Source organism: Cyclopterus lumpus, chromosome 1 (genome assembly GCF_009769545.1).
Source record: "Cyclopterus lumpus isolate fCycLum1 chromosome 1, fCycLum1.pri, whole genome shotgun sequence".
In the NCBI taxonomy this organism is placed as follows: domain Eukaryota; kingdom Metazoa; phylum Chordata; class Actinopteri; order Perciformes; family Cyclopteridae; genus Cyclopterus; species Cyclopterus lumpus.
In genome coordinates this window covers 15,451,881-15,465,244 of record NC_046966.1, presented here as the reverse complement: position 1 = coordinate 15,465,244, position 13,364 = coordinate 15,451,881, and the positions used below count along the sequence as shown (strand labels likewise).

At 36.8% G+C, this 13,364-nt stretch overlaps 2 protein-coding genes and 1 long non-coding RNA gene across 3 annotated transcripts in view; all 3 read right to left on the bottom strand.

Moving 5' to 3' along the window:
• Positions 1-527, bottom strand: part of LOC117728568 — a 6,181-nt gene extending 5,654 nt beyond the window's left edge. The window contains exons 1-2 of the mRNA XM_034529312.1: positions 512-527; positions 220-267 (exon numbers count right to left, since the gene is read on the bottom strand). Of these exons, the coding sequence (XP_034385203.1) occupies positions 220-229 (10 nt within the window). The 5' untranslated portion in view covers positions 230-267; positions 512-527. The remainder of the gene's footprint in view (positions 1-219; positions 268-511) is intronic.
• A 49-nt stretch (positions 528-576) lies between these two features.
• Positions 577-1,612, bottom strand: LOC117739473. Its single transcript, XR_004610175.1, has 3 exons — positions 1,517-1,612; positions 1,091-1,155; positions 577-661 (listed from the first exon to the last, which is right to left on the bottom strand). It is a non-coding gene; the product is annotated as an uncharacterized LOC117739473 (long non-coding RNA).
• A 4,895-nt stretch (positions 1,613-6,507) lies between these two features.
• On the bottom strand, positions 6,508-13,255 carry mettl14 (methyltransferase like 14). The gene is made up of 11 exons (XM_034544149.1): positions 12,756-13,255; positions 12,084-12,172; positions 11,709-11,793; positions 10,781-10,858; positions 9,162-9,249; positions 8,987-9,077; positions 8,720-8,861; positions 8,351-8,443; positions 7,570-7,686; positions 7,161-7,371; positions 6,508-7,038 (listed from the first exon to the last, which is right to left on the bottom strand). The coding sequence occupies exons 1-11, from the start codon at positions 12,819-12,821 to the stop codon at positions 6,737-6,739; spliced, it is 1,362 nt and encodes a 453-aa protein (XP_034400040.1). The 5' UTR covers positions 12,822-13,255; the 3' UTR covers positions 6,508-6,736.
• Between the last annotated feature and the right edge of the window lie 109 nt (positions 13,256-13,364).

Here is a 13,364-nt window from a genome sequence, read left to right as displayed (position 1 = left end):
TATTGAGATTAACTATAAACACTGTCTTATTTACCGTAGTTTGTTCTGTAAGTTACGTAGCCCACTTGACGCCAGCTACGTAACACAAATAACAAATAACAATTCATTCACAGCTCAAATCGGTTTAGCCAAAGAATGAAATTCATGAATAAGTGTAGAAATGAGAATTATTATCATGAAAATGAAATGACATATCATTTGACTGAGAGATTGCATTACCTGGTGGCATTGTGGAGACTGGTGGCGATGTGGTTACATTTACTGGTCCTGAAGTTAGGTTGAGTTGAGATTCAGTTGTGCCAACAGGAAATGAAAACGTTTATGAGAAGAAACCAAGTACACGTTGTCTTATTTACCGTAGTTTGTTCTGTAAGTTACGTAGCTCACATGCGCAACACAAATACCACACAACGCATCCATACTAATTGTAAGACTATTTACTATAGAACATGTGTAGTACTATTATTAAGAAGCAGACTAACAAATGAGCTCAGCAATTATGAAGTCTTACCAGATGCAGTAATAGAAGATGTGTTGACACTGAGGGAAAAAATTTGAGCTGGACGAAGCAGTCTCCAAAGTTTTCGCCACAGAACTGGCATTAGGCAGTGTAGTCCCATTATTGAATATCAGAACAGCATCGACAACAACGGATCCTTGACTGTAACAGAAATATGTTCAAAAACTTGTGTTTAAATACTGTAATCTCATAGGGTTGTTTAAATAGAGTTTAATGACAAGGATGATGGTTATTGTTTTAATTGAAACCATAAGCAATATCCTTGTCCAATATGTATATATTTCTATATATATATATATATATATGTATTTATATATAGATATCTATATATATATATATATATATATATATATATATATATATATATATATATATATATATATATATAAATGCGTACATAATATTCTGGAGACATATTTTTACTACCCATAATAAAACATATCATTATAGACAAATTTAAAAAAGTACATTTTTCCTCTTATTTGCCATTCAGAACCAAATACTAATCATATTAATTAGCATTAAAGAAAAAAGTACTTTTTAAATGTAACAGCAAGGAATTTTTCATACCGGAAGCCTTTGATGAAAGTTCGATTGAAGGCAGCTCCATATTTCTCTGAATAGATTGTGTTGAGCTGTGAAGAAATTGTATTGAAAACAATTAAAATATATAAAGAAACATGAGGGAAGAAAGTTGATATTATTTCACAAATATGTCAGCTTTGTTCTACCCTTCTCTTGTGCTTTGTATTTTTTCATACAAGTTTACTGTTTTTGGAAAAAAGCTTACATTTCTCCTAATATGTCATGATATTTATTTGTTTCTGACAGCAGCTCTGAAATCTGTTTCATCACTGTCTTCTTATGAATGCTGTATGTGCTATAACCTGCTACATTGTCATTTGATGTTCCGTTATCGACACTTTTCATGCTGTATTAAAATTTGATTGCGGAAAGATGAAAAAAAAAGAATCCAAAGAACATATAGAAACCTACCGCCGTGGTAACGTTGTCACTTAATTGCTTGAACTCCGCTGAGGATTTGTTTGTAAGTTGTGATGTAAAGTTTTGCTGCAACTTAAATCCCAGCTCAATTTTTGGCTCCATTGTTGCTGGAGCTGTTGGCGTTGTAGCGGGAGCACCAACAGGAAATGAAAATGTTATTGAGATTAACTATAAACACTGTCTTATTTACCGTAGTTTGTTCTGTAAGTTACGTAGCCCACTTGACGCCAGCTACGTAACACAAATAATGCACAACTCATCACAACTAATCTTAATAGTATTTGCTCTAACATCTCGCTCTCTCTAATCTCTCTCTTTCTCTCTCGTTCTTCCACATATGGAGCTTTTTGCCTAGCTTCTTTTATACTTGTAATTTTTTTTAATGGTTTCCTTCAAAATCCTGTACTCATACTTAAATAGACCCTGTGCACTTATTTCTGCTCAAACGGTATTCTTGTTACTTGCACAGATTTCCTGTTCTCCAGCTTTAGCCCTTCTCACACTCAGGCTGCTTTTTTATGCTTTTGAAACTTCTCAGATTTCTATGATTTTTGCTATGTTTGTACAATAACCCTGTAAAAGCGTGCATATATATACTATCAAAAAGGGACAGGTAGTGGAGGGGCGCTACATTCCCACTCATGATCAGCGGCCACACCACAAAAGGCCGCCGTTCCAGACACTACATCTCCCAGACTGCCTCATCACTCACCCAACTGGAGGTGCTTAAGGCACCGTGGCATGGAACAAAAAATATGAGAGCAGATGTTTCACAAGTATGAAGAAGCAGTGTGGAGAAGGGCTAAGAACCACAGCACATCTTTGCAAACAACAATATATTTACATGCAAGTATACAAATTGAGCAGAAGCAGAGCAAATGCAAGCACAAGCAGAGGCTGTTTGACAGTGAGGACAGCGTTCTGAATGAAAGCAATCTGAATGTGAATTTAATAAGTCTCACATTTTCTCAAATTGAAAAACCACACTCTTAAATAAGGATAGGAAAAAATCTCCATCATCACGCATGCACACACACACACACACAGACACACACATGCACTGCAATACATACCTGCTAACAGTAGAACAATTATCAGAGGATTCATCCTCCTTTTTTTGGGTTCCTGTGAAATATCAAGAACACATTATGAATAAAGTTTAGTATGCAGAACAAATACTAATATAATTTGAATACAGATTCCACTCATTTGCCAGTTTATTGTGTACACCTAGATTACAACCTATGCAGTCCCATAAAACAGCTCTCCAATAAATTCTACATTCCTTATTATTACTTTAAATATAATTTAGCGGATGCTTTTATCCAAAGCGACTTACAATAAGTGCATTCAACCATGAGTAAAAACTAGGAACAACAAGAAAGTACAATGTTTATATAAATAAATGATTTGAAATGCTATAAGCAAGTTCCATTTAAGTGCTACTGAAGTGCTAATCTGTTTATAGTTTTTTTCATAAAGGTTATAATGATCAGTTTTAGTAGAAGCGGTTTTCGAAAGGTTTTGATTCAACTGCAAAGTCAGTTGAATGTGATAGTTAGAAGTGTTGTGCATTTTATTGTTATTCAAAGAGGTATTTGTAGTATTTTGACTCTCCATTGAGAGAGCTGGAAACTAAGCCTATGTTATAGTAATTTAAATATAATAACAAAACAAGAGAGCTTTTGACAAAATGACTGTTCTCATCTTCCATGTGTGGCAATGACTCACTAGTAAACTCATCCTCATAATGAAGCCATACTTCAGAGATTTAACACATCCTGAGTGTGAGAAATGCAGAATCGGGTATTAGTGAGGAATGTAGGCTTTTGAAAGTTTAACTGTTACAGCCTTCAGAAACATGTGCGTTACTTTTAATAATCTTTTGTTGTTTAGGATTTTAAAATGTTAACACATTAGCAAAGGTGTATCTGAGCAATTACATGTAGAGTTAGAGTCAATAGAAATGTGTGACTTAAACATGTTAAACATATAAAGTAAAAGCACATATTTTGAATTATAATTATAATGTCCTTTATGGCTTTTTTAACCCAATGTAAATTAATTAATTATTGAGTACACAATTCAATTTACAGTGACAAAAAGTCGTACATAAAACCACCAGATCAAAAGTACAAATGTATTTATGCATTCGCTGAACAATAAAAATAAAGCTACTAAAAGGCTGACTGAAGTAAAAAGTTAACATTTTCTTATGGTTGACATTTTATATGTAAATCAATATTAATATAAATAGTTGCTTCCTTACCATCTTGGAGACCAACTGTGCCGCAATGTCGTTATGTTCGCAACACTTGTTCAATGAATGGTAGAAGTTGACGCCAAGAAGGTACTAGACACCTTGAAGACGTGATGCTGTAAGCGAGTCAGTGACAGGGAGCTCGGTGTCAGTGATTGAGAGCTTCAAACCTCTGAACAATCGTGTAGGACTTGTTCTGCTGGTTATTTTGCATGTGACAAAAGATCAGTACACCCTATCAACTGTCTCATCCAAAAGCAAAAGCCCAGTCAGGATGACTGCTTCACTTTTTAAAACTCATCTAATTCATCCATTACTGCATCCAAGCAATGTCCTCCAGCTATCTATTTCACATTTTATATTTCTTTACTTAAATTCAAAAGTTAAAACTGTCTTGGAATAGACGGTCCAACCAAGGCAAGGCAAGGCAAGTTTATTTATAGAGCACAATTCATACACAAGGCAATTCAAAGTGCTTTACAGCTACAACAAGGCAATTAAAATCATTCCATAAAAACATAAAAATAATAATATATTAATTATATTAAAAGCGAAGAGTGCATATAAAATACTTTCAGTTGTTAAATAGAACCGTTTTCAGCCTGGATTTAAACATTGTCAGAGTTGAGGCCTGTCTCACATATTCTGGAAGACTGTTCCAGATTTTAGCATAAAAGTGAAACGCAGCCTCACCGTGTTTAGTCCTGACTCTGGACCAGCAGGAGACCACTCCCTGAGCTTCTCAGAGCCCGAGATGGTTCATATGGCTCTAACATGTCACACATGTACTTTGGTGCTAGACCATGAAGAAATTTGTACACAAGCAGAGCTGTTTTAAAGTCTATTCTCTGAGCAACAGGAAGCCAGTGCAAAGACCTGAGCACTGGATTAATATGGTCGTATTTCCTGGTTCTAGTCAGGACTCGAGCAGCAGCGTTCTGGATGTACTGCAGCTGTCTGACAGCTCGTTTAGAGAGCCCAGTGAGCAGGCCGTTACAGTAGTCTAACCTGCTGGAGACAAACACATGGATTAGTCTCTCCAAGTCTGGTTTAGACACTATTCCTTTGATTTTGGCAATGTTTTTTAGATGGTAAAAAGCTGTTGATGTTATTGATTTAATGTGGCTGTTAAAGTTAATTTCTGAGTCCAATATTACCTCTAGATTCCTAACCTGATTTTTAGGTTTTAGAGAGAGTCTCAAGGTGACTGATAAATGGCATATCTCTTTCAAATAAGACAATCCTTAATCGCTGTGCTATTTATTAACGGATTAATTTGCAGCTGTGACAGGTTGTTTGTTGCTTCTTAATTGCCAGTCAGGCTGGAAGCATTAAGTCTTTAATTTTGTACAGGCAGCTGCATTAGGGTCAGCCTCATAATCAGGTAATACAAAAAGGTAACAGTACATGAAAGAGGGTCAGCAGGCATCTAGACTGTCAACATGCTAACCTCTGCACTCTAAGTTAACTTCAATGTTATTTGAAGAAAGAAATAGGTAGAAAGATAGATTAGAGATTGCTATGCTATAATGCTGATTATGCAACCATATACAGGTTTTATAATATGTGCCCTTTTTTAAAGCATGCGGCTGACATTCTCATCCAGCACCCGATGTGACTTCTCCACACCGACAAGAGCAAGTCCAGAAGCCCGGTGGATTCTTTCAGTTCTTCAGAATCTGGATGGCTGAGATATTATACAGAGTAGACATAATGCTGTATACCTGTTTAGCACACATGGATTAATAAACAACACACAGATAATTTGTATTTACGTATAACAGTTTGAGTAACATACTACTATGTCCAAATAATAATAAGCAGTGCATGCCACAATAAGAAAATACTGTGTAACATTGTTGTTTAACATCAAATGACTAACTTCTTCCCCGGAGTCTTTGTGCTTTCTCGCAGGTTTCCATGGTTTGTGGTTATAACTGGACTGTGGTCCTGCCTGACACCCACTAAAACTATTATTAATCACATTTCTATTACCGATACCATCAATGCTTTTTAAAATCATTATTAAGTTAACATAAAAAATGGTGCGCATTGTTTTGTGTCGTTTTGAATGTATATTCAGTTTTCTGCTGTGATGCCAGAAGCTCGTTCACCACAGATGAGCTCATAAACATAAGGGAAACAACTCCAGTAGACTTACTTCCAACCCTGTGCAATAAACTGGATGAACTTCAGCTACGAATAGGGAAAAACATGGCTTTTCTTTATCCTTTGTTTTGTGCTTCACTGCCCAGTGAGCATTTTTCCATTGAAAATACATTTTAAATTGTCCTTTTAATTCATTTGTATTTATTAAGCAACAATATAAATATAACATGAACAATGTTCTTTAAATACGACTACAATTAAATAGAAAATACATGATTACTGTGATAACAGCTACTGCTGTGTAAGAAAGTACGTTTTTGATATGATTTGATTGCAAACAATATATAGAAACTGGGAGGAGGAAGTTAGGAATTCCAAAACGTCATGTTAGCACACGGACTTTCCAGCAAGTATGTTTTACGAGGGTGTATGTATGTTTCAGGTTTGACTACATTGTCAAACCTCTAGCAGCCAATGGTAAACAAATTCTTTCTCAGTTTTCTTTTGAAGAGCTATTGTACATAATACAATACAGACTGGATGGGCAATTAGCAAACGATGATTATGTCATTTCACAAGGACAAGACATGCAACCAAAATCCACACACAAACATTAAAAGTGAAAATAATTTTTTATTCAGACAATACCCATTCAATCTAAAGTATATCGATGAAAAAATATATAAACAAAACACAAAAGTTAAAAAAGATTCATTCACTAACTTATCAGCTGTCACATACTAACCATACCATACACTGACTGCATTCAAAATAAGCCTGTGTTTGCAGGGTACGCAGAAGGGGACTTCTAGCATCAGTCTGGGTGGCATGAGCACTTTGCTCTAGCGAGGTGGAAAGCCTCGATGTGGCCCTCCCCGGCCCCTGAACCCTCCCCTGTCCCCACGGAAATTTGGCCGATTTCTTTCACGGCCTCTGTCTCCGCCTCTTCCTGCATTGGGCCCACCACGCCCCCCTCTGGCTGCTCCACCACCACGTTCCGACTTCAGCTTAGCGGGGGGAGACTTCGGCCGCAGCCTCTCTATATCCTCTGTGCAGCCAGATAGGTGGGAATTGACAAAATGCGAGGCGTAGGTCTCTGGGTTAAAGTTAGTGTTTGTCAAAGTAGGACCCACGGTCAGCCAGCCTTGAAAGAGAAGAAAACAAAAAAGCAACCACGTGGGCAGGGGCACAGAGAAAGGCTAGACACAAAGAAACTAAAAGCAAACATAGCCCACTGTACAATATGAAAGAGATCGTCCATCTCACCTGGTCTGATGGTCGAGTCTCGTCCAAACAAGTGCAACCTCCTGCGGCCCAGACAGAAATGCTCAATTATGTGGAAGATCTCTACAGGCTTCTCTACATTTCCCATCTCAGGCTCCTCAGTGATGATCAAGTCAATGTCCACGTTGGCATGGATGAAGTCGCCGTCGGTACTCCTACGCACTGTTCCTTTGATTCCCATTAGGCAGTGTTCCTGGAGGGAAGAGGTTGTATACATCATAATATACAATTTAAACTGGTTTTACTTGAAATTCATCATGTGTAAATGAGTTGTCAATGTTACATTGTGTATATAAAATTACATCTACACATTTTTTAAAAAGGAACAAATCCCAAAGCAATATTATTCTGTAAAATGTACATTAACATGCATTTCACATTTCTACTGTACCTTGGTCCTCTGGAATACTGCTTTTGGGTCCAGTGCCTTGGTTTTGCCTGGGTTGTTCTTGTTGGTCTTGATCCAACAGATATCCTCACACCGCCTAAAGCCCCACTTCCTCAAACACTGAAATAAATGTAATAAGTATCGTTGATGTGATTGACTATGAACTGCACATATTCAAATTAGAGATGTTAAAATTGAAAGTTCATCTTTATGTGAGAAATGTGAGACGATTAATGCATTAATAAGACATTAACACAGTACAAGCACAGTCGGACGTCCCCTACCCTTCTACTGTATGGAAAATCATGTAGCAGAAATATTGTAAATGCAGTTACACAAAGTTAATTTCTGAACTGCTGAAAAGTGCATGACCTATTCTGTGGTTCAAAAAACAATAATGCCAGTGTTTCTTTCAGTTTTATATACACGGTTTGTATAACCTGCTTTCGTATCCATCTCGTTCTTTGAATGCTATTCAAGATAACAACCCCTAATTGTCCCACATTTACCTTTCAATAAACATGTTACTACTATATTACTACATATATATATATATATATATATATATATATATATATATATATATATATATATATATAAGACATATTAAGACACTTAACCCTGAATTGTTCCCTGTAGCTGTGTCTACAGTGTATGAATGTAACATGGTTGTAAGTCGCTTTGGATAAAAGCGTCAGCTAAATGACATGTAATGTAATGAAATAGAGTAAGAGTTTGCCTTTAATTCACTTTGGGCTTATGACTAAATTAGGAACAATGTTACCATTCTGCCCAAGTCCAGGCCTTCACCAGAGCCGCACCAGAGAAAGACGAAGGAACGGAGAGAAGATATCTCCTCAATTTCCAATTTCATGATCTGCAATCGCAGAAAACAGAGAAGGGGAAGAGGGGTGAGGGGGTCACAATGTCAGAGGGTGAATGTACCATTCACAAATCACTTTAACATTTCCTTCGGCAAAGTCCTTAGGCAGTCCTGTCACGAGACAACAGGACATGTAATTCTGCCATTCTATCTTCACTTGGACATTGACAGTGAATATTTGTCGTTATTGCCATAACAATATTCTAAGCTATTCACATACAGTACTTGCATTAACTGCTACGTTCAAACCAGTAAAACATGCATACATACATCATCCCACGTCCAGAAACGTTCAGTGTTGCTGATGCCTGATTCTCTGTAGTATTCCTCTAAGGGAGGCTCAAGCAGAATGACATCAAACTCGCACTTCAAATCTTGCAGGTCAAAGTGCATTGGATCAGCCTGAAGGTACCTTAAAACACACACACATTTTAAATAGAGAAAACATTTTTTAAAAGTTGATTAAAAATTGTCTCTGGGTGTAATCACATTGACATTCAGGTAAATATCTACTCTAACATTTATCATTTAAAATACATTGGAGGGGTGTTGGTGGTGGAGATGAGCTCATCCTTCAGTCTGATCAGCTCTCGAAGCTTTGGGTATTCTTCAAATCGATCCGCCAAGCCTGAAACACAGAAGGTAACGTGGTCAGAACCGCACACAAGAACGCACATGTATATAAAACAGATAAACACAAGCACACACTCACCAACGTCTCTGATGAAGTTTTGTGGCCTGTGCCCTGTGTCAACAAAGTGCTGACAGTAGTCATTGTGAGGGTTCAAACTCTGGGTACCCTGGAAATAAAAAGAATAATAAAAAAAGATGAACATGAATTGCAGGAGAAAGGGTAATAAGAGAAAAATATCTACACAAACAAAGACAATATATCGCTGGATTGTGTTGTCAAGCATTTTACTAAACCTTTGATGTCTGGAATTGGAAACGTTTAATCGAAACTGCAAGTTTGAATATTCTTTGGGCAATATCTAAAGAAAATATATTTCTATTTTGAGGCAAAAAATGAATAATAATAAAATATAAACACCACTCTGGCTTTATTTTTATTTTAACAGCGTGACTGATTACTAATTTCCTCCCAAACTGAAATAATGCATTGTAAACAATCTTTACTTGATTAAAAGCAGATCATGTATATTGTGCTTATATGTTATGTATGTGTGTGCTTTGTGTCAGACAAATGTATGTTATGTTATGTTTGTGTCACACCACTGGTTATGGATGAATTTTTTCCGCTCACCGGAGTCACACACTATGACTCATGCCAGTAATTACAGGTTGCATCCAAGTGAATCGTGTGACTATGTTCCCAACATTCCACTGGCGTGGCTCACGCTTGTGTACATTCAACCTACCTGTCAAATAAAACTTGTTATTACAACTTTGGATTGCGAGTATAAAAGAAGAGTTGTTTATTTTAAGGTTTGGTAGTTTGACATTAATGGCTGATGCATACCTGATAATCACACAGTTAAATGGCTTCAGAGTCAGCAAAAGGTCACAAGGTGCACGAAACCATCAGACCAATCATTCAGAGTATTTTACAAATAAAAGTAAATCTAGATTTCTGAAAGACTAAGCCATCTTAAATCCAGTTGAAAGTATTTAGTATGTCTCATTTTCTTTTGTAATTATCTTAATCCTAATGTTGAAAGTGAGACTTCCAAAAACACATTTAAAAAATGTACATTGAAGACCGTGGCCAGTTAAAGACAATTATGGCGAAAAATAATCAAATTTGCTTATTTTTCTTTGAGAATAAAACTTTGTTATTGCACTTGAAACAAGATAAAAGAACAGAAAACTATCTTTACTTTTCAAATTGCACAGTACACTATCTATAAATTAAACCATCTTTAAATATACCAATTGTAAAATACATTAAATCATAAAGGAACGGAAAATCACTCGCATGCTAAAAGCATTATCAGTAGGTAAATAAATAAAAGCTGCTTATTCCAGTTACTTTCCATTCCAAAAATGCTTTGTATTGAGTGGTCAGGAATTAACTATCTGAACATCTGTGAGATTGAAGAGGCTCTTTTTCCTGCTTCTCTTATACAACTGTTACCAGAATTACCAGTGCAATTGTTGATTGCTTAAAAGGTCATGGCTTGCATGCACATAACCGGTAACAAAAACAGTATCAATGCACTAATACTAACTACTTTTAAGATGTTTGCCATTAGTCTCTGTTGATATTGTCTAATGTAACTAATTTGTCCCTGCTTAATGGGCAACATAATTAGTGAGACATAATATAAAAGAGACACTGTGTGTATGAAAGAAAGATGGCAAGTTTCTAACCTTAAGAAAAGTACTTGAGTCCTTGTACACTTCCTCATATGGGTTGCTTTCATCCAGCTGCTGCACCTCCACCTCATCCTAACACATAAAAACACAATGAGTTCATATTTCTGTTGATTAAAAAAACCTTTATCTGCTTGTGGGACATGAAAAAAAATATTGATCATAAATCAATAAAGCAATTCATAAAATCCGAGTGAAATCTCAAACATGATAAAGTGATTTATCCCAAAATAATAAATACATAAATCCAAATATTGAATTTGATTTATCCTTCACCCTAAGCCCCATAAAGAGTCAACTTGAAACATGTTATTAGTTTCTTTTGGCTCAGAAAAATAAAAGGTGTCTGGGTGTTTATGTTGACAGCCAACTGCTATAAATTGACACACAGGTTGACGCAGGGAGGTCATTATCCTGGCAATATTGTCCAATTTTGGAGTCAATAATTTGGAACAAATCATAGCCTTACTAGGGCTGGGCGTTATCAAAACGTATATTGTCAAAAAGATATTAAAATGTCTATTGTTTATATGTTTCTATATCTTTCTATCATGAGGTCAAACTGCATTAGGGCAATAATGTAATCATTTAGACGTCCCTTTAAATTATGTCGTTTGGATGTGGTTTAGCTAAAAAAAAAAGAAAAAGAGAAAATCAGACATGGATCAGAAAACACTCCTACAGGGTTTGCCACACACCAGCACCCACTAGAGGCATTTCTAGATTGCAGACGTCCCATGCTTTTTTTCTTCTTCTCCTCAAAAGGGAAACAGACTACACAGAAGCGCCCTAACAAAGTGCCACTTCTATAGTATGTATAACAGATACAGATTATATTTACATAATCACATAATGAATCAGGTTATTACCATTACAAACAAAAGGTTGTAGGTTTCTTTAACCCATGTAGATTGAAAATACTCACCTTTTGTTCTTCCACATCTTCCTCTGTGTCCTCTCCCTCCTGAGCCTTTCTTTTGGATGGTGCCGCTGAACTGTCAAATGAAGCTCTGCAAATCACAAACATCAGAAACTAATTTCCAGATTCTGTGATATCAGGACAAAAATATGTCCCAAAAAAAAGAGGGCGGTTGTGAATGTTGTAAAATGAGTGAATGAAAAATGATCAATATGTGCACAAATACTATGACTCAATGGCGCAAAAGACCTTAAAAATGCTTGTGGCATCTACTCTGTTTAGCAAGCTTTGTTGTGTTCTTCATGCAAGTAAGTCAATTTAGTTCATATGTTTCCAAGTATTGGTTAATGTGTGCCCACAAGATAGAGCCATCATATCTACCTGCATGTTTCTCTTGTCTCCTCTATCTCCTTCAGTTCATCTTTACTGTTTAGCACAGCTCCGATGCTGTCTGCGCTTTCAGCTCCCAACTGTGGTTAGACAAGGATGAAAAAAAGACAATGGAAAGTCACATATTTTTCCAATTCTGGCAGTCTGCTTTAACATATATTATGCTTTGTTGTACGTATAATGTGTTTCTGTCTCGTTATTTTGTAATGCAGTCATATAGCTAGAGATTCAACTATTCTCCCTGAATAAAGTTCTAGCTTATCTCACACTTTTTACCTATTATTACGTTACTGTAAATGTAACGTTAAGTGTATTCCCTTAGTAATTTACTTGTAACGTTATTCTAACTGAAATGCCGTGAAATCGTGTGAGCTATAGTTGCTCAAATAACTTTACCATGTGGATGTACTCAATACACGTTACAATTAAAGTGACTTCTTTACAAAGAAATTGCTTGCGCTTGAAGTCCACTTGAGAGCTACCAATGTTCGGCTATATCGTCCCCCATGTGTGAGACAGAACTAAGCTATGCCCATGTTCACCACAAAATCGAACATGCGTTGGCCAAAACATATAGTGAGCTTAAGTCAGTGAACGTTAACTGGTTAACTTAAAAGATGAGTTAGCTCCGCGCTAACAACAAGAGGCTAACTGACCACTTGCCTGTTGAGCTAAAAGCTGCCGCCTAAGTTTTTGTCGCTCGCGAATCTCTTGCAGTCGACTGTTCATCTCTTCAGTTGTAATGTTTTCTTGACAACACAAACTATCTAGTACATTCGGTCGTTGTTACATCAAAGCGTTTCATATAAATGTAAACGCCTAGCTAGTTGTCTATTACGTTCGACAACAATCGGCTAATGCCCAATAGCCGCTAAAAAATCACAAAGGGTGTGCTCGATATTTCCCACCGGGGTGCTCTCGTTTAATGTGGGGCCTTGGCATATATGTAAGTTAGTTAGCAGGCAAACAAATGCGTATTACACCCGGGTGAGACTGCTCAATAGTTGTATTCTCAAGCATGTATACGGGTTTTTTGCGTCCGCAACGATCTTGGCAGCCCGGTTGGAATCGGTCTGCCGGCGAACGTAGCGGTTTACTCTGCCAACCTGAAAGGGATTTCGGCGTACGCCGGTCAGAAATAGGAGTGCTTCTGTGATTGAAAGGACGCGGGGTGATGATGTCACGATATAGGACGCTTTAGTTTGACGTTACCAAATGTATCCTCCAATCAGATAATACTACGAGGGAGACGCCGTTCACTAGAGGCGCTCC